We start from the raw sequence: 26,166 nt of genomic DNA, 5'->3' as shown, positions 1-26,166 counted from the left end.
AAGATTGTGCGAGATATGGAAGACGTGCAAGATTGTGCGAGATATGGAAGACGTGCAAGATTGTGCGAGATATGGAAGACGTGGAAGATTGTGCGAGATATGGAAGACGTGGGAAGATTGTAGTTCCCGTGATCCCGCTTGACTAGCCTCCCATGTCACTTATCGAAGCTTGCGTCTGAAGTAGAATGCCGCATTTGGATAGGCGGATTGTTGTGCAGCTACCAATGCATGATTACGGCAACGCGTTGAGCAAATTTGAAGAACGGGCGATTGATCGCGACGAACTATACTATAAGAAAAACTATAAATACGAATCAAGCTTCTGGTGAATCTGTCGCGGGAAAACCTACAAACATATCCCACAGATACAGTACTTCAAGTGAAGCGTCAAACCAAGTTAGAATTCCTCCTGTCTGTCCGACATGTGCACCAAAAGCGTAGCCACCAAGATCTACGAATGTGGCGATCGGGTTGACCAAGACGTGAAGTTTACTCCTTGCAAAGAAATGGAGCATGCGAACCACAAGGTCAAGGTGGACCAGTTGGGCTCGAGCAGAGTCAAGGGAAAGTGCGGCAGAGCTAACTGTAGAAATCCTTGAATTTCGGTAAGAAAACTCCGTATATTGTAATCAAATGGAGAGCATGCTAATTCTCAGGAAAAGGAGACCAGAAAAACCAGAGAAACGAGCAGGACATTGGAAGGGCGAAGGCTGCTTAGTGCTATGCCACATCTAGACAATCCTTTACAAATGTAGCTAGTCAATCTTTACGGTACGCTCAGCCGCACTTGAGCACCTCCAAATCTCGCTCTTAAAATATATGTGGTCACTATTGTACACGATGAGCGTGATCGCGGTAAGGGACTATATTGGCTCAACCGCAACCTTCTATGCAGTCGAGAAAGGAATGATCATCAAGTCAATACATCCAGCCTTAGCCGAAACAGACGGATATAAGCTGCTCGTTGAGAGTAAGATTCTCAAGAGATTAGGAGAGCATCCGAGGGTTGTCAAGTATGTAACCACAATACTACAGAAGATGTCTTTTTAATAATTCCTAGGTACAGAGGCTATGAAGATAATTCGGACCTCAAAGGATTACTGCTTCTCGAAGCAAGCCACGGTGATTTACAACACTACATCGACCAAAACAACGCCAAGATAGATGTTCCAACGCGCAGAAAGTGGTGTCAGCAAGCGACAGAGGCCGTTCAGTATATTCATAGCAAAGGTATCATACATTCAGACCTCCGACCACAGAACTATCTTGTTCACGAAACGTCAAATGTTCTCGATCTCCAACTGTGCGATTTTGGCGGTTCAATGTGTCGAGACTTGGATGTAGATGGGAGAGGTCTACCAGATCCTCCCTTTTGGGATCTATGTTGGGAGTCAACCATTGGCACAGATATCTTCAGTTTAGGATCTATCTTTTACACCATCACGACTGGTCTGTGGCCTTACAAAACGAGTCAAGAACACGAAGAAGACAAGTGGCAATTTGAAGACCGAGTTATTGCGCTGCAAGAAAAGGGTATATATCCTGATGTGGAAGGGATAGTGGGCGGTACAATCATGATGCAATGCTGGAAGAAACAGTATCAGAAGGCAGAGGATGTTCTAGAGGCACAAGTGATGCTTTCTCAAGGGCTCACAGAATGAATTAAGAAGTCGAGGCTTCTCTTGATCAGATATCTGTGAAGCAACCCACCATCGCTCTCCTGAGGATTGAAGGAAGACGTATCCAGGGGGATTTTGTGGTTCATCAGCAGCTGTCTCCATCATCAAAACATAATCTAGCTTTGTCAAGTGTAGAAGACTGAGGGAAGTCAGACCAGCTGGTTGGTATATGGATGGCTCGATGTAGAATATTGGTGCGCTTTAAGGTTTCCGCAAGTGTCTCCCAAAGACCTGCTATTTTTCTTCTTGACAGCCTCTGAGATCACTGTCGGGAATGTGCGTGAAAGGTGCAGTCGATCCTTTAGGCCTGCCAAGATCGCCTCTTTTTGAGCCGGCCTAAATATCTGCTCGTACGAGGCTGCCAGCCTTGTTAATCTGTCGGCAGACCTTCCTAAATATGTCGCGATACGCGAGACATCTCTGGCCGCATAGTGACACAGCTTTCACTGTCGCATCGTCTGAGCACCAAGGTACGAGGTTCCAAAAATTCGAGAGCTTTTACCAAATTCCTCACTGACCCAGAAATCCCTCAGGCACGCTATCTTCTCATCTCCTGACCCATCTTCTGATTCAGCCCCGCGACCCTCGGTTGCTCTACCATCGCCGTCACCCGAATGACTCCTAAATCGCTCTCTCTGAGGATGCGATGGCTTCACAATCCGAAATACTGCTTCCTCGAGACCTCTCCAGTCTTCCTTTCATTAACGCAGGCGTAACGAGTGTGGTCCGCGCCCTTGACGAGCATTCTGTCATAAAATTAACTGGTGACGAAGATAGTCTTCGCGCACTTGAAGTTGAACGCAGAATTCTTGAACGACTAGGTGAACATCCTCGCATCGTCAGACTATTATATGTTCACGAGAAAAAGCTTGTCCTCGAGCGTCTTCTATATCCTCTTCTTGTGCGACTTTTAGAGCTTCGAGATGAAGAAGCCGCCCCGTCCACGGAGGAGATTTTGAAATGGTCCGCCCAAGCCGCCGAGGGTATGGAATACTTCCACGGAAAGAATGTACTTCAAATTGATATTGGTTCCCACAATTTACTTCTTGACTGGGATGAGAACATCAAGTATTGTGATTTCTCGGGGAGCTGCATCGACGGTGGCTGGACCTATGCTGCTCCTAGTACACGAGCACAGCATCCTTCTATCTCGCCCAAGTCACCTTCAGTACAGTCGGAAATCTTTGCACTCGGCTCTGTTTTGTACGAAATCTCAACAGCTCGAAAGGTATACGAGGACTTGGAGGAATGGGAAATCGAACGCCATTTTACTCAAGGCGAGTATCCCGAGACGCAACACCTGTTACTCGGTCATGTCATTACTAAGTGTTGGTCTGGAGGATATAATAATGCTGGTCAGGTCGCTGCGGAGATTCGGGCAATTCAACGACGATTCAAGTATGGTGATCTCAATCTACCACTTGGGCACTATATGCGGAAACAGAAGGAGAGCCGCCGGCTTCGTCGAGGTAAGTCGAAATTTCCGATGGGCCAAAGTCCACTCATTCTCGCGTCAGTCCACTAATTGTCACCGTGTACTCGATTCAGAACATCTCGACCTTTACTTCACTCGCATCCCTCATTATCTGCTCAGCGTGTGGACAACAACTATCGCTAGAATACAATGGATTTGGCAGAGCGTAATGGATATCTTCCCCTGGAAGCTAGGAAAACCTCAATAAAGTTGATCCGAGAAAAGACACTCTCCCAACGTCGCTGATAGGTCTCGTTCCGAAGTTGGCGACAGGTCTTGTTCAGCCCGAGTCTTGGTCAATTTTCATAGCGCTATCCCTCACAATTGTCAGCATAACGAGGCGACTAGTCATGAGGAGGCATCGCGATGGGAAGCTAACTATAATCATGGATTTGTCTGGATTCTGGCACGAAGGACAATCACCCGCGTGTTTTGAGGTGCCAAACGTGCCTAGGTCCGTCCTGCTCGCGTGCTCATCATCGCAATGACGTAGTGTGGCTCGATTCTGGGGTCGAGTGCAGCGGGCGTAGTGTCTCAGAGTCAACTGGTGTTTCGGAATAGCTGTGCAGCGAGTAGAAGTCACTGGGAACTCGGTGTACGTACACATCGTCGATGATATTGCTACTTCTGTTGCTAATCAAGGAATAGGTTTCAGGAGGAGTAGAAGGCTTCGGTAGGCTATCTCTAATTCATGCGGAGGGCAGGATTATGTGGCTCTCAACCCTCTAATAGTGTCTGGAAGCACATGCCAGAGTCCGCCCACACTGACTAGTGCAGAGCCAACGCATTTGCTTTGCTGTCGACTCAACCCTGGGAATCGGCAACATGAATGTAGGCGGGCTGACTGGTACCAGAGCTATCTGGCTGCCAGACGTGTAATCATGCATCATTTCGCGCCCTGTTTCTATGATTCCCTAAAAACTGCGGTAGAAGCCAATGTAGAAACCGGAAATAAGTAGTACCGGACCCGGCCCTAAAATCACAAATTGGCGCAAATGGTTGGACAGCTTGTCTCCGAATGTTGAACGTTCCATCACCTTTGTGCCTTCGAACCAAAAGAGCAGTCTGATATCCTACGTCAGATTGAGGCGGATGATGATGCACATGCCTGGAAACAAGCCTGGATGCATGACCACGGCCAAAAGATGAGCGTGGATCTCACCATCATTGAGGGAAGTGACAACAAGCAAGTACCCAAGCAGGAGATATTATTGTATAGACTGCAAACTGTAGCGTAAATTCCCCCATTCTCCGAAATGTTGCTAGAAATCTGACACGTTCCTCACAGTCTCTACCTGCCAAGGTAAGTACTGTAGAGCGAACCCCCTAAGCGCAAACAAGGACAGAGTACTCCGGACATAGTACGAAGGACGGAGTTGGAGCGAGTGCTCAGTACGAACGTACGAGTACTTGTAGCGAGCGGTGCACAGAGTAGAGATCATCACGCTTACGGTCCACATCTAAGTCACGGGCCTGGTTCGTAATCTTTACAATACAAGTCATTACGAATCCATTTTGTTGTCACAGTCTCTTCAGCGGTGGGAAAAGAAGGGAAGAGAGAGAAGAGGGGGGGGGGGGGTTGTGGGCGCGCCAGGTTGAAGGGTTTCGAACTCGAGTAGAGGGGAGGGGGGGGGCTCGAAATGCCGGCAGAAAGGGAGCACACCGCCCCGGATGGACGAAGTGGAAGCCCTGTAGCATCCCGTTCGACAATTCTGGGCGGTGTGTTTGGTAATCCATCTCCACTCCTGACGAGATTGGTGTCGAAAATGAGTTCGTGATAGCTTGTATTGTACAGATTACTACCAGGTTCGTGACTTTGTAAGCCCAATGAGCTGTTCTCTGTGCTGCCATTACTCGTACCGTCGTACGGAGAACTCGTCCCAACTCCGCCCTTCGTACTCCGTCCATCGTTATCGTTTGGGTTCGCGCTACTTACCTTTAGGGGAAGAGCTGTACAGTAGGTAACCGCGTCAGAACTTGGCCAGTCGACCGAAGGACTAATATTTCTGTGAAGTAATATTTCTTTTAGCTCACAACCTAGAACGTTGACATATCCGACTCTTTTTCTCCATCATTAGCATTGTCTCTTCGCCACTATTCTAGGCTGGACCAACGAGTGAGTGTTCTACTCATCATATCACAACACCGCCATGGCACCGTCAAACTCGATCGGACTCCGCCAGCAGAGGTCGTCGACGGGCCTTGAAACAGCTGCGAGGAGAGACGGCGATGACGAGGTTGTTGCCATCGAGGGTCTGGACATTAGTACACTTCCGCCGTCTAGGAGACTGTCGAACAGAGGTAAAGCTAGAGTCATTGCGGGAAATGCTCTTCTTCAACTTCCTATATGGGGTGAGTTCATTGGCCAGCACGACGACGACGACGATAATCTCCTCCTCCTTTTTATCCCAGGACGCTTCTAACCATCTCAAACGGCATCAATCCTAGCCATATTCATCCACGTGGTGTATTATGTGACTGACTCTCTTTCCGCCTGAAATTAGGCTTTCCCATGACCTACGGTCTCTTCCAGGACTTCTACACCTCCAGCTGGCCACTTTCCGGCTCACCCTCTGGCACAGGTGTCATCGGCACGACATCCAACGGCATCATATATCTCTCCATGCCGTTCCTCTTCGCAGCACTCAGCCAACGCTGGGCGCACTTGCGGCGCAGGGTATCCTACCTCGGCATTGCGCTCGCAGCACTCAGCTTCGTGCTGTCCTCGCTCAGCACGCGGTCATGGCACCTGGTAGCCACGCAGGGGGTGCTCGCGGCGCTCGGATCCGCGCTGCTCTACAGCCCCACGACACTCTCGCTGGGCGAGAGTTTCACCATCGACAGCCGCGCGCTCGCGTACGGGGTGATATACTCGTCCAAGAGCATTGTGGGGTCGACGTGCCCGTTCCTCCTACGCGGTCTTCTCGACGCCTACGGCTTCCGCAACACGATGCGCATCTGGATGGCCATCATTACTTGCACGAGCATGGTTGCAATGTTTCTACTGCCCCGAGACCCGCTGATCCAGCAAAGTCATCATTGTCACCGTCATACTCGTACTCGTACTTTTTCCCGACACCGCGCAGAACAACAAGGACAACAACAAGAAGAAGCGGAAGAAGAAGAAGAAGACAGGTCTCGCGCATCGCCCGCGCATCACCAGCCCCGTCGCACGGCATGGCACTTTCTCTCGTATCGCACATTCTACATCTATATTGTCGCCACCATGCTACAGTCATCGGGCTACGGCATCCCGCAGACCTACGTCAACAGCTACGCGCACTCACAGGCTCGGCTCTCGGCGACGTCGTCCACGCTCCTGCTCACCCTGTTCAACGTGCCAGGGATCCTATCGAGTTCGTTCTTCGGCTACCTGAGCGACAACCGCTTCTACCCGCTCTCCGCGACCACCACCACCGCCCTCTCGAGCGTCACCTCGGCCCTGTCCGTCTGGCTGCTCTGGGGCCTCGCACCCGCCCGCGGCGGCTCCATGACGATTCTGTCCCTGTTCAGCGTCATGTTCGGCTTCTTCGCCAACGGCTACAGTGCGACCTTTGGTGGCGTGTGCAAGCAACTCGAGTGCGAGGCCATCGAGCGCAACCAGGCCCTCGACGCTGGCGTTGTTTTTGGCATGCTTAACGGGGCGCGCGGGCTGGGCTACGTCATCGGCGGTGTTGCTGGCGTGAGCCTGTTAAAGGTCGGCGGGAAGAAGCTGGGTGGTGATGATGGGCACGGACACGGTAGCGGGCTGGGTCGTGCAGCCTACGGGACAGAGTACGGTCCTCTCATCATCTTTACGGGCCTCACCATCATCTTTGGAGGGTGGAGTGTTGCCTGGAAACTTTTCAACAAGAGGGTGTTCAAGTTGTTGTTTCGATGTTTCAAGAGCTAGACATTATGAATTACGCACCCCACACACCCACACACCCACACATTTACACACATTCACACATATATACACATATACATAAAACCCCATCCAAACGCTACCTTGGTCGATTTCGTCTGATCATATGTACTCCATCATACTCAGTTCAGTCCATCAGTCAACCTCGATGCGCTGGGAAGTAAACTCGAGACACAGAGGCGTAAACGTCAGTCAGTACAATATTCTACAGCGGGCAGAAATGATACAACGACTCGTCCGCCAATTGACAGTGTTCGGAAATGGGCATAGTACACATAGGGCTTCCGGGGCCGGACATGGAGCTGGTCCGATAAAGGCCCGACAACTATGATCAACTTCGCCACCTACCACATCAGGCACCGGTACCGGCCCATGTTGTCATCTTCCGAACTTGAGGAAGTAGCTGCTTGATCAGCAACGAAACAAGTTCTTTCTCTTCCTCCCTCAACCCTTTCAAACATTGCAAACAATTTCGATTAGGTCGTGACCTCTCCAGATAATCATGACACGCAACGGGCCAACCCACAACTACAAACAAGGCTATTCAAACCAGACGGTCGCGACCCAACAAACTCGCACAGCCGAGACCGAGGCATCTTTTCTTCTACCACATATCAAAAAGACAGACTACATTCTCGACGTTGGTTGCGGCCCGGGAACCATCACTACGGGCTTTGTCAAATACGCCAGTGAGGGAAGGACGATCGGCGTCGACATCTCACCAAGTGTTCTAGGCAGAGCCAAGGCTGTCGCCGAGGAGGCCCGCATCCCCGACGACGGTCCTGGTTCCATAGCCTTTGAAGAAGGGAATATCTTAGAAGGAATTCCCTACCCAGACAACACCTTCGACGTCGTCTTCTGCGCTCATACTATGGGTTATATGCCACCGCCAGACATGCCAGTCAAAGCACTCACGGAGATGCGACGAGTGCTGAAGCCTGGAGGCATCCTGGCCACACGTGATGCCGTCGAACAGCACTTTTATCCACGAAGCACAGACCTTGACCGCCTCTGGGTCGGGAACTTCCGTCGTGCAGTGCTCAACGGGAGGTCTACAGAAGATTTAGCACCTCCTGCTATGCCGGCTCTATTTCGGCGGGCGGGATTTGATGCTGACGGCGGCAAGGTTCTTGTCGGTTGTGGGAGTTCCGCTGTATCGGGAGCACCAGCTCGACAATTTTTAGCAAAGCGTGCCCAGAGCCAACTCCAGGTTGGTGACCCCTTGTACAAAAGTTGGCGAGAGGCGGGCATCACAGAGGATGAGATACAGGAGACTCTGGCCGCCTCGAAGAGATGGGCCGACACTGAAGATGCGTGGTATGCGGCTATGAGTTGCGAAATGCTTGCGTGGAAGTAACCTTTGGAGACTTTTTGGACGCCATTGTCGTTCTATTGCTTGATGATCCTGTACACAAACCCACCCATCGATAGAATGCATAACAAAGTAAACTCGGCCTATAAATCGGCTTGATCCGCTCGTCGACAGAGACATATCCAAATCTGTACAAAGACAAACTTTTCCCCGCGCATATAGTCAAGGCATACTACGGGTCATGAACAAGACCTCAAGTAGATAATGCAAAAGGAAAGACAGCGCAACGGATATCCAACAAGAGACGACGTCCCAATAGCAGACCCTTGCAGTCTAACATCCTATCATTGGACAACCCGTATCTCGAGAATTCACGTGCCTAATTCACGTGCCTGTAGTTGTTCCCGGAGGCCTCATCATGCGTGGTTTACGCCATCCTCCCATTTGTGGCACCCTAGGTGGAGCGAAACGTAATACGAGTACTCCATCACTTCTATGAGGAAATCTACATTTCCTCAATTTGAAATTTCCTCTCGGAGCTCAGATTGCTGATAAGCTGGCTTTGAATCGGGCTTCACAAAGTCGTCTTGAAGTACAGCCGATATTCCAAGAAACATTGCAAGGCCAATGGCAACGGTCCCTTCCAACACGCTCATGCACACAAATATATTGTAGCATCATTAATGAGGACCGTGAAATTGGACCACAGATTGTCGTCGCCGAGTGCGGAGTACACCAACCGCGCCAGCAGGAAGGGGGAGGAAAGAACGCTGGCGAGAAAGAGCTTCTTTTGAAACACCCTGGCATGTAGCGCAGCTGGAGATTCAGCAAGCCACAGAAGACGACGACTATCAGAAAGACTGTGAGGAAAACGCCCATAGATGCCTTGATGGTATAATTGGGATGGTAGGTGGAATCGCTGTCGTTGGCAGTGCTGACTCTCGCGATGCCGAGGCCGACACCTATAAAGCAGGTCGCAGCTAAAAGGTTAAGGAATTTTGTGTCCACCTTGGTGTCTATATCACTGGAGTATTTCCAAAACCTTTCGGTGTACGTTTCAGCATGTCAGTCGTGAGGTTGTCTACACAAGAACTAAAGTCATATTTGTCTGAGAATTCCGACGTAGGTCAGTAACAGAGGTACAATACCAATGAATTCACATACGGCCACGGCAAGCTCGAGACTGCGAGAGTCGTGGCTGATGGTCAACAACGAAAAAATGCTGCCCGAGATCCGGAAGAGGGCCAGCACCGGGCGAATCGCCAGATTTTTCTGCCGGCCCTCCAGCCAGCCCGCATCCAGATGAAGAGCGCCGCGGCGAAGATGAACGGGAACACGACGAGGTGGAGGATGGCAATGCCATTGCGATAGGACACAAAACCCATCGTTGCGCAACAGAAATTGCAGATGCAGAAGAATAAACTGGGAGCCCAATCGCTGAAAGAAAAGTAGTTGTCTTCGGTTCCGAAAGAAAGGCTCGAGGAGATTGATATACGTCCTGCAAGCCTTGCTGTATTCTCGCCTTTAGGACCACATTAGCAGCGTCGGGGAAGTCCTACAACCAATATAAGTTTCAGACTAACTGATTGTGGTGGGCATTTCGGAACGCGAGCCCACTCAGTCCGCAGATCTTCCTTTTTGACCTAGTCATTGGTGGTGGCCTTGAACCTTGGTTGATCAAATCTGGTTTCATCGTGATACGCACCATTCTTTCCCCCTCTTTATCGAAAGGAATGTGACTCGAAACCATTACCGGTGCACCAATATTTTATACCTCCTCGGTTGACGGACGAATAAAAGAGTGGACGGACCGCTCAAGAATTTAAAAACAAGGATTCGTTTTGCAAAAGCCAGCGTTCGGTTGCAACTGTCCCTGGGGAAAGGAGATAGTCCTTCAACCCTTGTTTGAGAATGAATTGAGCCTACACTCGACAGTTCCTATGCCGATGAAAGAGCAGCAACACTCAGGAAGCCGATATTGAGCTCAGATGAAGAAATTCTGAAGGTGATTTGATGCTTAAGATGTAGGCAGAAGACAGTGTAATATTTATGTTGGTAACGCGGAAGTTCCTGCCAAGTAACGGGGCTATGGTTGATAATTGGACGGTAATGTAGCCACTGGTGACTCCTCGCGTAGTGTTAAGTCGAAATATTTTAGGCCCACGTTCGTGCCGCTTGCGCTTCTTCGTCGAGCGATTCCATTCTTTGCCCGAGCCACCTCACTCGACGCGTAGCGGATTCTCTGCCATTGCAAAGCCGGCACCTCCCAGACGCCACTTCAATATATGTTCATACTAGCTCCATACTGGCTCCATTCAAGTTTTCACACCTTGCAGCTATACACGCAGAACGCCTGCGTCAGGGTGTATGTCTGCCAAAGCACTTCAAGGGAACAGATCTCTTCAGGCGCCGATATAATATTGCCTTTGAAGCAGCATCCAGATCAAAGCCAGTGACGGAGCTGCTAACGTGGGGACGGCCTCTTTGAATCTCGCCGTACGATAAATTAGCAGTTCCGTGCCATTAAGGAAGATAACGCCGGCAAATGTCACCATAGCCAAATTATACCACTGCGGATCTGTAATATTGTACGCGGCCCAGAAGCGAATAAGGCAGGTGTAGATATTTTTCACTCCGTACAATCGAGCCGTCAACCCGTTAGGCGGAGGCCGGTTAGGGCCGCTAAACTGCTTTGTGGAAATTTCTGGAGGCGCAGTATAAGAAACGTAAGTATGGATTATGGCCAGAAGACTAAGCTGTCAAGTGTATATGTCGTCAACTAAGCTGTAGCTATCAAAGGAATGTAGGAGTGTACCAAGAGCAGAAAATACGGCAAGTAGCCTTCGCCTTGTGGCAATAACGTCGACCGATCGAATGTAGATGCCATTTTGTAGGTATTGACCAACAAGCTATCTCTGTCAATTCATTTTTGGTTGTCTTTTCTGTATTGGTTGGTAGGCAATTTGCACGAGAAAGCTTTCTAAAAAATCCTCGGGGCGAATACAAATGAGCTAGGTCTTTATTTTAACGTGAAATAAGAGACCGTGGGTTGCGTAGCGGGACTGTTGCTATCGGCGCACGTGTTGAACGGTGGCGAACGTGATATTTATGGTGGATATTCGGGAGGTTGTCGGGCACTCTAATTTCACAAACCGGCGTTGTGCGACCAAGCCTGACTGGGGCCAGGAGGAAGGTAAGGCGGGAGAACTGTTGTCAAATCGGGTGTGTGATAATGCTCTCTATTGTGCTCTAGCCAAGACCACTTGGATAGTGCTTCTTGGCCCTTTATATGCTTGCTCTACATACAAAATTGGCATGTCGATGGGTATGGAATCGACTGCCTGAAATATACTCAATCTCCGACGTGTAAAACAAAATAGACAGGACTGAAGGAATGGCATGGTGATGCACCCATGGAGCCCTCGAGGGGATATATATCTTTGCATAGCACTTGCAGGCGACATTTCATGGTCACGTGCTCTGTAAGTGCCAAATCTGCTCCACAGAGTAGCCCACGCCACTTAGATAGACTAATCAATCAGTCTAACAAGAAAGGACATGCATTTACCGTAAATTAGCCTTGCACCTGATACCTGCGAAGACCATTTCACGAAACGGCAGAACAGCCTTCCAAAAGGGGCACGACGGTGCCCGCGATCGAGATCGTTAGCCCAGAACCAGTATCTTCTGTTCAACGTTCAGCTTGCTGCCCGTCCGAAAAGGCTTATGTAAAAGGATGACACCTTTAAAATAATCCCTAACATACGAGACAGAAACCGCGCAAACTTCGACCCTTTCACAATGTCTCCTTCAAAGACCTTCGAAGACAAATCAAACGTTTCTCGATGGATGGACGCGAGTTGATCATGTCAGCTTTGTCGATAACGACTGAAACTTCGTCCTATACCATCAATTCTGCTAGCACTTCATCCGAGTTCCAAAATCGGCATCGTTCCAACAAGTGTTCATCATAAGTCCCAGACGGCCCAATACTTTGTAGAATGTTCTCAGGACCCCCGATGACTTGCAGATCGTAGGTACCTTCAGATCGACTGGATAATGTCACTGCCTCTGACCAACCCTGCAGCGTCCCTTTCCCTTTCGACAGTTGCCCGTAAGCAGTAAATGATGCCCAGCTAGCGCTCAATTTCGCCGATAGGGCAATGTCGGAAGTCGAGGATTGACTGGCGTACCGAGTCGCGGCCTGGTTGAAGACATACGGAATGTCACTAAAGTGCGAAACACCGTAATACGACACGTTCAGTTCTGCAAAAGAGCCCGAGAAGACTGTCTGGTTCAAGGCGTAGAGGTAGTTCGAAGTGGTCGTTGCTGAGAAATTGGCGTTGGCCTCCAACATCAGTAGACTTGGGCAGGTATACCCTGCATCTCGCTGCATTTGGCTTGCACGGAAGTATTGCACTGAAACGTTTTCGGCTGTGTCATTGCGGAAGAGGGAGGCTGGATAGAGGGTTTGCACAAGTTGGGTGTTTTTAGGTGAGAGTCCCGGAAAAGCTGAAGCCAGCCATTCTACCAGATCAGAGTCGGAAGCCAGTGTGCTTGGGACGAAGAAGGACCCGTCATTCTCATTCCACCCCGTGATTATGTCAATGCCGTGTAAGAATCGGCCGGACTTGAGCAAGTTAGAAGGCGAGTCTGGAATAAATGGGGATGGTGAAGTAGGAATAAAGACGTCGAGTCCCCCATCCGGATTAAGGGTCTGTTCGTAAGCAATAGCTGTGGACAGGATGGCTTGCATTGGCAATTCACGAAGGCAAGACAACTCCATTTCACTGTTGGAAGATGTACAGTTGAGCAACTGAACCACCTGAGCAGTATGCACGGCTGAGAGATTGCTCGCAGTCCCTGTATCTGCCGTAGGGCCACCAGATTGCATGATCGCTCTTTGGAAGAGACGAACTGAGGAGCTCGCCCCATAGGCTGTGATTTGTAAACCAACACCTGTTGCACCGTCGCTTTCTCCGAAAATGGTGACTTTTTCGGGGTCCCCTCCAAATGCGGCAATGTGTTGGCTAACCCAAGAAAGTGCCAGCCGCTGATCCAAAAGGCCGACATTCAAGGATCCCATTGCGTTGAGTGCCGGCGACGCAGCGAAACCAAAGATGCCGAGACGGTAATTCATCGCTACATATATGACTGGGGATCCAATATCATGGGCTCTGGAGACCAACCCATTTGGATCGTACGCAGAATCATAGATTTGACCAACGGTGTCTCCCCCGCCATAGATGAAGACCATGACTGGCAACTTGGCAAATGACGATAGGTTAGCTGGCCGGTCGACTCGAAGGGTCAGACAGTCCTCCGAGATTCTGGTAACATTGTCGAAAATGGGAAAGGTTGGGAATGGAACCTTCTGCTGCGGGCATGCCGCGCCAGGCTGACTGGCATCAACAACCAAGTTATCCGGGTAGACGTATGGCTTTGGGGCCGCGAAACGATTTTTGCTGCTCGTATCTTCACCGAAACGAATGTTGAGGAAGGACTCCACACCATCGGCCAATGCGCCTCTGAACGTGATGTTTTTAGAGCTGTTAAGATTAATCGTAGGCTGCATTTCCGTACTTCGATGTTGCGTAGAGAGGATCGAGAAGCCAAAAGTACAGGTCGACCAAAAAGCGAAGAAAGCGAAGCGCTTGTTCACCATGCTCCAATATGTCCAGTGATTTATTGAGTTATGGCTCAAGTCACTGCATACGGGTACAAGAAATACCTTTTAAATAAAAGTAGCGAACTTGATTAAATCTATTTAGTAACATTCTTGCGCTTCGTTTTTAAAGCGAGTGGGGCCTCGACAGGTCTGGTTCAGGAGGAGCCTTGCCTTCGGGTAACCAAAGCCAGCAAGCAGGTAGAAGCTACATTTGTATTAAGTTGATGACGTGGCGACCTGCGTAGGCCAGTCTCACAGCCTCTTCGTCCTGCTGGGATACCGCTAGGCTTATACTTTAACACGGACGTGCTTTGAGCTATCTGCCTTTGGGGTTCGAACATGGCGCCCGGATTGAGTTTTAGACCAGCCGACTACGAGAGCTAACGTGTTGGGCGTGATCCCTGCCGTTTTGGGAAGTTTCCGCGAGAGTGGAGGGTAATGGGCATTACGCACAACACCCTCTGTATTACGCACAACACCCAATTAGGCAGGTGCGCCAGTAAACCCCCTCTGTATTACGCACAACGCCTAATCAGGTAAGTGTGCCGACCCGGAGCAGTTTTTCCGCCCCGAAGCGCGTCCAGTACGCGCCGGGGCGCGTTTTACTCACGTTAACCATGCAACTCACTATGCAACTCACCATGCAACCCGTCCTTGTTCTCAACAACAACCCAGGAAAACCCTATTGCGGAGTACGCGGAATGGATTCTCCATCGACTGAACCTCTAGACGACGCTGTCACAGCACAATTATATGCGGAACTATGCTTCTGGAGCAATGAAATCGAGAAAGATGCTTGGGAGACCTTTCTGTTGGAGGAGGATGAGACTCCGGACGAGGATGACAGTGTTATCGATCCATATGAGACCCTGGAAACCTCTCACCTTCCATTCGCTTTACCCTCCGAGAAGCGCTCCTTCGACTCATGGCAAGAGGCTCTAAAATGGCTCGATGGATGGTCTAGTACTCGCGGATATGGCATGCGCAAAAAGGGTGCTGGCCGCAAGAACAACGCAGGCAATTTCACATCATATTATGTGACGTTGGACGCGTTACGTTCGCAATATGCCTGATGTTACTGGAATGAGCGGGTCAATGGGAGGTGGGGGAAAGCCCATGAGGCGGCGTTCAAGGTCTAATGCTGTCTCTGATGATTAAGATAGGTGGCTGTTGAGTGTTCGATGTTGGGACACCCATATGGAGATCAAGTTGCGATAGAGCAAGGCTCGGCCTGCTAAATTGTGACAATTTCGACCTGTCGTGCGGCAGGGTTGATATAAAACCTCATTGGTCGAGGGCGAGCGTTGTCTGGCTGCTGGCTGCTGGCTGGCCTAGGCACGCATCTTCTCGTCTGGGCTGAGTTCGTATCATGCTTCTTTTTCGGCCACCTTACGAAGTGCAAAGCGCAAGTTCGAGAGGAGGGCAGTCAGGCACTCAGCGTAGAGTCGGTCTCCCTTGCGGCAATGGCGCCACGGTACAAATGACAGCGACGTAATGAACGAATAAGATTACACCACAATAGCCACTAAGCTCGGAAATATTAGAGCCGCTCTTGATATTGACACATCTTCGCTTGCAAAACTAGAGCACTAAGGCATCTGATGAAGCTCCTGGCCAATATGCTGAAGCCATAGCAGGGTGGGGTAAGCTAGGCAACTATGCGGTTCGCATTGCTGCCTGGAAACACTTTCCTCAAGTATCATCTGAATCCCCAGGGCGCTCGTAATATCTTATACGACACTTTGGCGAGGGTATTTAACTTGAGCCATAATGGTCTTTGTAATCATGTCGACCGTTCGATATTTTGACTCCATTCCTCACGTTGTCCGATATGGCATGCGGGATGAAAAGAAAGGCTTATCCTGGACCCTCTTCTATCGCAATGCTGTGTGTTTCCGCGTCTCGGTTGCGCGAGGCGACGTGGAAGGGACACCATTTGCGACCCAATGGCTTGGGCTTAACAAGGAGGGCAACCCTATCGGAGAAGGCGTGAAGAGCATGCTTCAGCGATGGAACGACTTGTGCGACTGTATCATCCGCCAATGCTTGCCTGTGCTACAGGAACTGGCTCCTTCCACCCGACAATGGAAGACACTTGAGGACCATCTGCGCACACCGACATATGAGTTGAAGCTTGTTGTGGACCAAGATTTGAATGATGCAGTGGCGAAGGTCACCAGTGGTCCCGTCGAGAAGCCTTCCTACGAGCACCACCTGGTGAACTTCTCAGTGTTCCAGTCGTTGCCGCAGGATCTCCCGCGTTACTGTGCACAAGACTTGACTGTGCTTGGACAAGGGAAGAATTGGCGCCACCCACCGGACAAAGTCCATACATCAAATGGTGAGGTGCTATACTTCATGTCCTGCAACAAACGTTCCAAGGATGAGATGACGGGCAAGATTTCGAATACCTCGCTCGACATAATCGACGCCTATTCTCGGCTGCATACAGGCTCAGAAGACCTCGCAGGTATCTACATTCCAAAGCTGCTGGGAGTTGTGGTCAGTGGTGCAGACGGCGAGGTCGAGGACTGGGATGCGGAAGGCAATCCTTCACCTGACATGGGTCAATCTGTTTCTAAGGAGGCGGGGGAACCACTTGTGGCCGGCGTGCTCCTGACCTATGTGACGAAAGCCAAGTCCTTGAAAGACGTGATGAAAGTGCCCGCCGACCCAGCTGATACCGAAGGCCTCGCGACAACCAAGGAGAAGTGGAAGGCGCAATTGAAATCGGCGGTACAATACCTCCACGACCACGGCATTGCGATTGGAGGTCGCACCGACCCGGATGGTCCTTGGTTCTACATCAACGAATACACTGTCCACATTGCCCCTGTGAAGACCGACGAAGGCTCTGCGGAGATAGACGTGGCGTCGCTCAAGGACGCACATGCTTGGCTCATGATACAGCCACATTGCACCCTTCTTTCTGCTGAGGACCGGCCACAGGAGCAGGAGAAATTCGAGGAGCAGAAGGCTATGGATTGGGAAACCGTAGGAAAATTGTTCCAGGACCTGTGAGTGGATACCCAGGCGTCTCCTCAGCAGAACCTGTCCTCAGCACAACCTGTCCTCTTCTCAAGTACGCTTTCTCACTTTCTCAGGTACGCTTTCTCAGGTACGCTTTCCAAGGGGAGCATCCCTATTTTTCCCTACTTGCGTCCTACCTGCGTCCGATAAACCCCGTGCCTTGACCACACGCGTCCTAATGAAGGGCCTTGTGCGCGTACCCAAGTGCGCTGTCCAAAGTACACTTCCAAAGGTCGCGCACACCCCGAAGCTTTTTCAGACCGGTGGAGATTTACCGGACGATGGAGATATTCCTGCAAAGGCTATTGCCCGCGTTTCGAACCGTGCTGTCGTCAAATACAGTACCCAGATTTCCCTTGGTGAACGTCGAACTATGATGAAACGGAGCCACTATCGAGCAAGTGCCTTGATTCAAGCTCGAAAAAAGCCCCTCCAATCACTTGTGACATGCTTCCTCCGCTGGCTTGGTCAACATAGTCTGAGTGTTCGTGGAGGGTTTCCACGTAAGCTGAAATCCTTTGCCTTTGAAACCCTCAGGTCCAAAAAGGGAAAATGGAAAGTATTCGTGTCGAGATTCCGACATCGAATTGCCTGTTTCAATGGTCCACACCCGGCGATCACAGAATTGGCCTGAAGGTCCACGGTCGAGGCCAGAGAGCTGGTCCAACCAAACCGGAGACTCAGTCCAGAAGCGGCGTCCGGGATCCTACCCTTTGAAGCTGGTCTGGTGGCCTGACTTGAGCTCTGGGTGGGATGAAGACCCGTTCATCATTGCAACCTGTTCGTACTAGGGTCCTGAGTCACACCGACGGATAGTTAGAGGAACGTGTGCAAGGCGCTTACGGGTCAGAGTGGGAGCAAGGCGACACCGCCAGGTTGACCGCAACCCGACGCAGGATGGAGGGACTACCGACCAGCCGCGACCCAACCCAAATAGAGGGGATCGTCTGCAAGCCAGGCGACCGCAACCCGATACAGAGGAAGGGGACTGATGGTAGCCGCGGCCTGACACGAGATGGAGGGGACCCCCGACAGCCGCAACCTCACACCTGACGAAGTCAAACCCTTGATTTTTGCCATGCATTCAATGGTCTTCCCCCCAGCTGGAGCCATGATTTGGATGGCGTCGCCTTTGGCGTAATTCTCGATAACGCTCACTTTATCCCTTAGGTTACCCTGAGCTGCAGACCAGATATTCAGGTTGTGCCGAGTCGTAAGCCATTCGTCTCGCAACCGTGCAATATCTGTACCGTCATCCTCCGAGAAAAGCGCTGTCTTCGATATTTCCATCAACCGATCAAAAGGCTGCCTCTTATGGTCTTCCAACTTTGAGGTCGCTCGAGAAAGGCTATCATCGGATACCATCGATATCCTCCCCCATGTACTTTAGCCTAAGCCAGTCTCGGAAGCTCGTAGAGGTATCGTTCGATCGCGATAAGCATTTGAGCAGCTCCTCGTACAACGCTTTGCATGTGTGGTCACACTGTCATAGAGGAATTTCGATAGAGTAGTCCACCTCGCGGACAGACTTGATTGTTTCATCGAGCTTGTTTAGAACTTGGATCAAAGCAGCAAGGCCATCCAGGAATTCGTGTACAAGTGTCTGATGACCTTTGTAGCTTTTAATCGTGTTCAGAAGTATTATACTCCCTGTGCTCATATCCAATCAACTCCCCTGCCAGCCACCTTTCCCTGGGCTGACTTCTGTTGCATTCCGACAACGAGGATGTAGTCGATCCTCTTCCGCCCCAAAAGGCCAGACCGGTATGAAGCAAACTTCGTCCAGTGCGCAATCGCCGCACCTTTTCCAAGTGGTCCAGTCTAGGTATGCCACAAGTGAGCGTAAGTTTCTCTTTGATTCCGAAACAGACACATTGCTATCGAAAGCAGTGAAAAGGCTAGAACAGATTCTCCGTGTGACGGCATCAATAGCACGACCTGCAATTGATGCCGAGGGATTGATCCTGGTAGGAACGAACTGATTGACACACCGTTCCACTTCGGTTGTAGAATTACGATTGTCCGAGTCGATGAAGACGTAAAGAACGGTCGACAGTTCATAGAGGAATGCTTCCGGTGATGTTAGAATGTCTGACACCAAGTACTGCAGCTCATCTGCGTATCGTTCCACAACCATGTCAGCGATGCTCTGCCAATTAACGGTACTGGAATCGGGAGGTTGCCAATTCATGACCATGGCATCTACATCATGGCGAACCTTGTCAAGGGAAGCGATAGATAGGTTTTCGAGCCTGGGAAGATCACCACCGTTGTTGAACAGGTCGACATCATACGCATAGCTAGTTACGAAGTTGTTGTAATCCAGCAGCACTCTGTCACCGCCAATGCCATCGTATCGAGCACTTATGGCCTTGATCCATACCATGATGTTCTGACGGACGCCATCGTTCGGGTCTGGTTCGTCGCCGTCTGGAGCGGATGGCCCTACTCTGACTGCGGAGATGATATCGACATTCTCGACGAACGAGCAGAGAATGATCTCAAAGCCAGCCTCCATCCGTATGAAGCCCTTGAACTTGCCATGCCAATTCTCGTCGGCTAGCTTACAGAGGCGCCTTGCACGTTCATAGTCCCAGAATCCGGGTCGCTCGTCCCTGGTCACATTCAAGAGCAAGACATCTTGAGAGTCGAGCGTGCCCACCTCGGCCTTGGCCGCGGACATGCCGTCGATGTAAAGCAGAGGGGGAATGTCTCTCGTCCTGTACGTATGCAGCCACCCTAGCTCAATTTCATACCTGGGACGTTTGGCGTTGGCTTCCTGGAAAGGAACCTGGTGCACCATTCCACCATCGTGATTCGGAGCTAGTTGGATACCATCGCCGGTCTTGAGTTCTGAGTCCTCGGTGTCAAATGGCCGCTTCAGCCTCCCGGCGAAGAAGCTAGCATGTTCCGGTTCGAATGCTAGCCATTCCATACCTTCGACAGGTTGCTGAAAGCCTGTTCAGTGGTAGAACTGCGTGCCGGCCGGAACCTGGGCCATGAAGAACGACATCCCATTGTGATTCAAAGAAGAGCCCCATTGGCGCATGGACGAGTGTATCGCATTGAATATGTGGTTTGCATTGTGCAGGTCTCGCTCGGCGACAAGGTTGTTCTCCTGGTCAGCGGACGGGATGAAGGGCACTACGGCAGCCCACGAGTGCCCTGACAACGCGTACGTGGCGAAGATAATTGTCTTCCACCACCTCATTGTCCAGCAGGGATGAAATGGGTTTAAATATGTTTTTACTTTACATGAAAGTGATGTGATCACCTGGCTCATCAATATCCTACATGACACGAGGCATCAACGACGAAGACATATCTTTATCTGATAACAGGCCCCATTGGTTGATGATCTGCACAGCTGACGCGGTCCGGCCGACACCGGCGAGACCAAGGTTCGGGGTGCAATCCCAGAATTGACTGCATCCTAGCTCATATGCCTTGGGGCGCCCAGCAGGCTAGGGCCCTTTCAGTCACAAGAGAAACAATACCCTAGGTGTGTCCAGGCCTGAGTGACGAGGCTCGGGTCCTAGAAACGGAATGGTCCTGAAACGTCATGGGCGCTGTACGCTGGCCCTGGTTCGGGGCGGCTGTCCGGGGCTCCTGACTGACTGATTCATGATATAAGGTCACCCTTCCCACCTCTTTCATCAGTTTCTTCTCAGAGCTGGCACTCTCAAAATACTGATCTCTCTTGTCTAGGTTGTGGCTTATCGGGCGTGTTCCATCTGTGGCTACGTGACAGAAACCCACATCTGTCTGGTCTACTGTAATCTATTCTTACTCAATGCGTTGCTCTGTGGTCATGTGCTGGCTTGGCGCTGAGAACTAGCCTCCAGCGATTCGGCGTTGATGTGTTGAAATTGACCCAAGAGACCAGTCTTCAGCATCATCTTCGCCGCTCTTACGGCCATCTTGGGGTCATTGAGCACCCCCTTTAGGGGAAGAACTCGTCTTCCCCGCCCACATTTCCTCTCATTCTGTCACCCATTGCCTGCATTTTAGCAACACATGTTCTACTGTCTGTTCTCCATAGTTGCAGCTACATTGGCTCGTCTCTGCCTTGCCGATGCTGCGGAGATAGGCCGCTAATCCGATTTCGTCGGTCCTCATCTGCGTAACGACGGAGGAGATAGGTCGCGGAAGATTTTGGTGCAGTTGAAGGGTTTTCTTGTCTGGCTTCGTCCCCAGGCGGTGGAGGGTTCGTCCGTGTCGGCCATGTGTCCAGAGAACTCCCCAGTCTTTCTGTAGGGCTTGATTGATGGTGTGTTTCGCTTTGGTCAACAGTATTGTTGTCTGTGGGGTCTCCTGCTGCCGGCCTCGATTCTGGCGAGGACGTCTGCTTGGCAGCGTTGGTGCTGGGTTGATACCTTGCCTGGCCGCTTCTTTCGCCGTCTTGTCTGCGGGCTCATTGCCAGGAATGCCGCTGTGAGCAGGAATCCATCGTAGTTCGATATCCGTGGTCTTGGCCACTTCGTCCAGTAGCTGCAAGAGTGCTGCAAGGATGTATTGTCCTGAGTGTTGCCTGGGTTTCGAGGTCCACAATTCATTGTAGACAAAGACCATTGCATTCAGTGTCCGATCGTCTTTGATCACGCGTGTAACGTACTTTCCGACGTCTCTGAGATCCGTCAGAGTGGATCGCGCGTTGCCGTCGCCCGGGATACTTTGGCTTGCAGGGCTAACGGCGTAGTCGATCTTTCCCGACGGAAGCTTTGGGAGGGAGAACTGATACCACCAGCCAACGTCTATGATGGTGTAGGGGATATGGAGACGCTTAACGAGGTTGTACACCTACTCCTTCCGATCCTTGATCTTTGCACACCAACTGGCATAGCGGGCAAAGCCGCAGGGAACGAAGCGTTTCACGCCAGCCTTTTTGGCTGCAGCGACAAGTTGGACCTGTGCTAGTTGGTCTCGTCGTCCGATGGCGGATATCAAGACATCAAGATCCTTGAGTACCGTTACTATAGAGTCATCAGAGGCCTCCAGGTCCAGGACACGCAGTTGAACACCCCGATTTACGAGAGCGACATTCGCCGGACGGACAAGGGCGCAATTATCCTGTCAGCGTATTAGCAAGGAGCGGCGGCGGTCGATGGAATAGATGTCTTACAAACCCTGTATCCGCGATGAGTCCTTCTAAAATGGAACTGCCCGTCTCTCCGGAGGCCCCCAACAAGCCCACAAGGCGGCGTGCCATGTTTGAGCTGCTTCGTTTTTCGAGATTCATCGAATTTGCTGGAGCGACAGGTAAGGCTGTTCGAAATGATCAGATATTGATTTCGATGTGCTGTGGTCTGGAATCACGAGCTGTAAATATCAGTTTCGGGACAGCTCCTGAAACGTTCTGCCCTTGCAGCGTCTGATCGGATAGTTGCTTTGGTATCCGCATTCATCAATAATTTCGCACTCATACTGCATTGCATTATGCTACTATTTGGTGCGTGCATCCGGAGATGAAGTTCGTGAACATCCAGATTTGCTCATCCTCCAATGTGGTCAAATCCGCTGAGTTTCGGGTGCCGCCTGGGATGATGACGAAGCTCGGCCCAGACTAACCCAATTTAGAGAAAGACCATGCTCAGTCACGTGCAGGAGCATTTCAGGTTGAAGCGGCGAAGGCTCAGGGCCGTGCCCAGATCCAGATATGGAAATGGAAACACTCCTGTTCCACGTGACCTCCCGCCGCTTTTGCTCAGGCTGGCTCGCGCCCGGCTCGACCGGGTCGGGGAGGTGGCCCAGAGGTCGTCGCCCGTCAAGTTTTAACGAGAGCCCGTCCTAGGGAGGTTCTCTGGAGACGCACCACGGCACATTGCCAGAACGAGCCGGTCTTCATGACTCACAGGTACAAACCGGTTTTGCACGTCACTGTACATGACAATGGCCATCACCTCGCAAAGCAGTGGCAGCGCAGGCGCCCTAAAAGCAGCAGCAATCGATCGGAGGCCTTCAAGGTCACGTGTAATCATCGGCAGCTCCCACGTCGGCGCGCCCACGCCAGCCCGCTCAACCTGACTGCGCTTTCTGCAACATGATTCTGCTTCGGTCATCTCGAGGTCGCCAGTCATGGCTACAATATGAGCTCTTTCCATTCTCGAGATTACGTCTCTATGCTAAACGAGCTACTGTACTCGACTACCGTATGTCCGAGAACGTGCGCAGCACGGCCCTAGTGCGATGCGCCTCTTGGAGCGTAAGCCCGACGGCGACCTCGCCTTTCACGAATCACTGGCAATAAGGCTCCAGCCTATGCAATACTCTCCCATACTTGACGAGGCAGCAACCCGCGACTTGGGATTGATGAGAATGAATGAACCAGCAATTTGGCCATGACACATTAGGAGGACTAAGGGTCTCTCTTGAATTCGTACTCATTTTCGGCACCAATGTCGGTTGTGTCATTACCACAACTGAGCGAGGTCCACGATCCTGCCGGATCGATGCAAGAATGAGACATACCCTCTTGATATGTCTTGCGTCTGTTTTCCAATGGCTCAAACGTCACACCCAACCCGCTGCAACTCATCAATCTAGTCAGGACTTATCCATCGCATATATTCCAACCAAGTCGTCGACTGAGGAAACGGCGCCAACAGCTCAAAGGTCACATTCGCGACATTCTCGAACCCCAAGCTCTTGTACAGCGGATATCCCGCAGGCGTTGCCAGCAACGTCACAGGCATCTTGACCTGTTTCTTCTGCAATAGCGTCAGCCGCCTCTCCTCGGCCTGTGCGAACTTCAGGCCCCATTGCACTTGTGCAGCGCCGAAGCCATGCCCATCCCAGTCCGGGTGGGTGGCCAGGATACCGAGATAGAGTTGCCGGTCGTAGGCATTCTCGATGTAGGTCTGCACAGCCGCGTGCATCTGTGGCAATAAATGTGCCGTCCGCGTAATATTCATGTCCAGCTGGAGGGAGCAATCCAGTTCCACCTCCGAAATTCCGAATAGCCCGGCTGGATCACTCTCGTGGCCGTGAATGTGAGGGGACAGTCGAACCTGCTTCCTCCTCTCGCGCAGATCTCTTGTGCTCATTGCACTGAATACGCGCTTGTCCAGGCCCAACAGTGCACCAAACATGCCTAGACCTCCCATCTCACCTCTCTCCATCACCTTCCACCCCGCAGCACTCCTTGCTTCGTTTTCATTTCCGTCCGGAGGGATAATGACGTTGAAACACCTCTGGCGTTTTGTGGGCAAGTCATATTCCATGGCGAGACCTTCGCGGTAGCATCGCCAGTGGTACGATGGATAGTTATCGCGAAATTGATATACGTACGTCGCGATGGCGCCGGGTGCGAAGGCGTCGTCCAATGTGGTTGTCACAGCGTCGAGGTCGGCCGAGGTCATGTTGCGGAAGGTGTATGTTTCTGCCGCGATAGGGACGATGTGGGATGTTATAAGCAGGCATGCCGCCAGTGTCAAGCAGATAATGTTACTATGACCACACCCCATTTTGGAGACTGGTATTTGAAGTTTTGTTCTAGAATCGCTGTTCCGCAATTTCGCAAGGTCAACTCAGACCTGCATGGTGTCCAACTGCAAGATCAACAAACACGAAACTCAACGTCGACCGAACGCGTCCGTCAGTGAGAGTTGTGGAGAGGTTGCTTGGTTAATGCTGAAACATTGTTAGGCGATTGCGCACGATTGACCTGGAAACTGGCACGACTGCCTCGAACGATTTCCGGCATGGCTGGACGTGACTTTCCCAGTGTCAAAAAGCTCGAATAGTAAGGCGGAGATAAAATGACCGCTAGACTACTCCTCCTTGTTTAAGAAGACACCGGAGACCAGAGAAGTTGGCGATTAGTACCTCATAACCACTGCCAAAAGTAATGTCAGTTGTAGCGCCTACAATCTATCCAACCTTCCACGAGTACCACATAATCCACAGAAGTACACGTCCGCCATACATTCACTTCCTGGGATTGCATTTGAAAGCGCTCATCATCGCTAGTTTGGCTTTCCAGTACCACGCTGGCATCCTTCGCACTACAACACGCCCTCCAAAGGCTCGAAGCAGAGCGTCAAGCAAGATCCCTAGCCAACATGGCGACTTACAGTTTGCCAAACAGTTCCTCACGTCTATAGACAACAAGCCTACAAAGTACCAAGCGGACCATGTCTTTGACCCGAGAACTTATCACATGAGGATACCTGTATGTTACGATTTCGTCTCCCTTTCTTCTTCTCCTTCTCCTTCTCTGCTCATCCTGTGGCTCTTAGATTGTGTATGCGTTAACGCAGAATAGTACACCTTACCCAAACTCTCCAACGCACCACACGCTTTCCCTCCCAAGACGAAACCTGCACCGCCGACGGCACCGGGGTCCGAGTCCGCCAAAACGACTGTCTCGGTGACGCTGAAATCGACGCGGAATCCCAACATGACGCTCACCATCCCATCGATGGAGCCGAGCACGACCACGATCCAGAGTCTGAAAGAACAGGTTCAAGCGCACTGGGGGGGGTGTTGCGGGCCGAGTGTCGTGCAAGTAGATAAGATCAAGTTGTTACAGAACAAGAAACCGATCCCACCGTCGAAAAAGGTCTTGACGGATGCAGTGGACGAGAAGGAGCTCAGAGGCCATTTGGAGTTGGGTGTCATGGTCATGGGCGGTGCTCCGGATCCTAAACCTCAGGTCATGGCGTCTTTGGCAGCCGCAGCCGCAGCCGCAGCGGCCACAGCGACCGCAAAGACATCTGTGAGTAAGAAGGGTGATGGCACGCCTATGGAAGGTGTAGAGTCCACAGCTACAGCACAAGTACAACAAGCGCAGGCAGACTCGAGCGCAGCATCCGAGGGGCCTGTACAGCCTGGCGAGCCTAGCGGTGAGAGTGTGCTGCACACGAGCGGTTTCTGGGATGATTTACAAGGGTTCCTGGAACAGAGGATACGCAACCAAAGTGACGCGGCGAGGTTAAGGGATGTGTTTGAGAGTGCGTGGAGAAGCCATAGTTCAGGTCCATGATGTATGGTATCCTGATATCCTGATGTCCTGGTAAGGGAGGAATGGAAGGGAAGAAAGGACAGAGACACCCAACACGGCGTATCAGGCGCCCTTGAGAAACAGTAAGATTCCCA

At 51.2% G+C, this 26,166-nt stretch overlaps 10 protein-coding genes across 10 annotated transcripts; 7 read left to right on the top strand and 3 right to left on the bottom strand.

Annotated features, from left to right (window-relative positions):
- Positions 1 to 840: 840 nt before the first annotated feature.
- PV08_08996 (uncharacterized protein) lies at positions 841 to 1,661 on the top strand (the record flags this gene model as incomplete). The annotated part of the gene is made up of 2 exons (XM_016383317.1): positions 841 to 1,013; positions 1,061 to 1,661. The coding sequence occupies 2 exons, from the start codon at positions 841 to 843 to the stop codon at positions 1,659 to 1,661; spliced, it is 774 nt and encodes a 257-aa protein (XP_016234020.1).
- A 664-nt stretch (positions 1,662 to 2,325) lies between these two features.
- Positions 2,326 to 3,204, top strand: PV08_08995 (uncharacterized protein; the record flags this gene model as incomplete). Its single annotated transcript, XM_016383316.1, has 2 exons — positions 2,326 to 3,148; positions 3,197 to 3,204. The coding sequence occupies 2 exons, from the start codon at positions 2,326 to 2,328 to the stop codon at positions 3,202 to 3,204; spliced, it is 831 nt and encodes a 276-aa protein (XP_016234019.1).
- Positions 3,205 to 5,303: 2,099 nt separating this feature from the next.
- PV08_08994 (uncharacterized protein) lies at positions 5,304 to 7,045 on the top strand (the record flags this gene model as incomplete). The annotated part of the gene is made up of 2 exons (XM_016383315.1): positions 5,304 to 5,505; positions 5,658 to 7,045. The coding sequence occupies 2 exons, from the start codon at positions 5,304 to 5,306 to the stop codon at positions 7,043 to 7,045; spliced, it is 1,590 nt and encodes a 529-aa protein (XP_016234018.1).
- A 517-nt stretch (positions 7,046 to 7,562) lies between these two features.
- Positions 7,563 to 8,417, top strand: PV08_08993 (uncharacterized protein; the record flags this gene model as incomplete). The annotated part of the gene is made up of 1 exon (XM_016383314.1): positions 7,563 to 8,417. One exon carries the CDS (start codon positions 7,563 to 7,565, stop codon positions 8,415 to 8,417), a length of 855 nt encoding a protein of 284 aa, XP_016234017.1.
- A 3,856-nt stretch (positions 8,418 to 12,273) lies between these two features.
- PV08_08992 (uncharacterized protein) lies at positions 12,274 to 13,947 on the bottom strand (the record flags this gene model as incomplete). The annotated part of the gene is made up of 1 exon (XM_016383313.1): positions 12,274 to 13,947. The coding sequence occupies one exon, from the start codon at positions 13,945 to 13,947 to the stop codon at positions 12,274 to 12,276; it is 1,674 nt and encodes a 557-aa protein (XP_016234016.1).
- A 734-nt stretch (positions 13,948 to 14,681) lies between these two features.
- Positions 14,682 to 15,113, top strand: PV08_08991 (uncharacterized protein; the record flags this gene model as incomplete). The annotated part of the gene is made up of 1 exon (XM_016383312.1): positions 14,682 to 15,113. The coding sequence occupies one exon, from the start codon at positions 14,682 to 14,684 to the stop codon at positions 15,111 to 15,113; it is 432 nt and encodes a 143-aa protein (XP_016234015.1).
- Positions 15,114 to 15,825: 712 nt separating this feature from the next.
- Positions 15,826 to 17,061, top strand: PV08_08990 (uncharacterized protein; the record flags this gene model as incomplete). The annotated part of the gene is made up of 1 exon (XM_016383311.1): positions 15,826 to 17,061. The coding sequence occupies one exon, from the start codon at positions 15,826 to 15,828 to the stop codon at positions 17,059 to 17,061; it is 1,236 nt and encodes a 411-aa protein (XP_016234014.1).
- Positions 17,062 to 18,736: 1,675 nt separating this feature from the next.
- On the bottom strand, positions 18,737 to 20,005 carry PV08_08989 (uncharacterized protein; the record flags this gene model as incomplete). Its single annotated transcript, XM_016383310.1, has 1 exon — positions 18,737 to 20,005. The coding sequence occupies one exon, from the start codon at positions 20,003 to 20,005 to the stop codon at positions 18,737 to 18,739; it is 1,269 nt and encodes a 422-aa protein (XP_016234013.1).
- Positions 20,006 to 23,425: 3,420 nt separating this feature from the next.
- On the bottom strand, positions 23,426 to 24,428 carry PV08_08988 (uncharacterized protein; the record flags this gene model as incomplete). Its single annotated transcript, XM_016383309.1, has 2 exons — positions 23,426 to 23,594; positions 23,644 to 24,428. The coding sequence occupies 2 exons, from the start codon at positions 24,426 to 24,428 to the stop codon at positions 23,426 to 23,428; spliced, it is 954 nt and encodes a 317-aa protein (XP_016234012.1).
- Positions 24,429 to 24,916: 488 nt separating this feature from the next.
- On the top strand, positions 24,917 to 26,053 carry PV08_08987 (uncharacterized protein; the record flags this gene model as incomplete). The annotated part of the gene is made up of 2 exons (XM_016383308.1): positions 24,917 to 25,240; positions 25,334 to 26,053. 2 exons carry the CDS (start codon positions 24,917 to 24,919, stop codon positions 26,051 to 26,053), a joined length of 1,044 nt encoding a protein of 347 aa, XP_016234011.1.
- Positions 26,054 to 26,166: the final 113 nt, after the last annotated feature.

The sequence above is a fragment of the Exophiala spinifera genome (genome assembly GCF_000836115.1).
Source record: "Exophiala spinifera strain CBS 89968 unplaced genomic scaffold supercont1.6, whole genome shotgun sequence".
Classification (NCBI taxonomy): Eukaryota; Fungi; Ascomycota; class Eurotiomycetes; order Chaetothyriales; family Herpotrichiellaceae; genus Exophiala; species Exophiala spinifera.
Note: the sequence above shows the minus strand (reverse complement) of the source record. Positions and strands in the feature narration are given on the sequence as shown.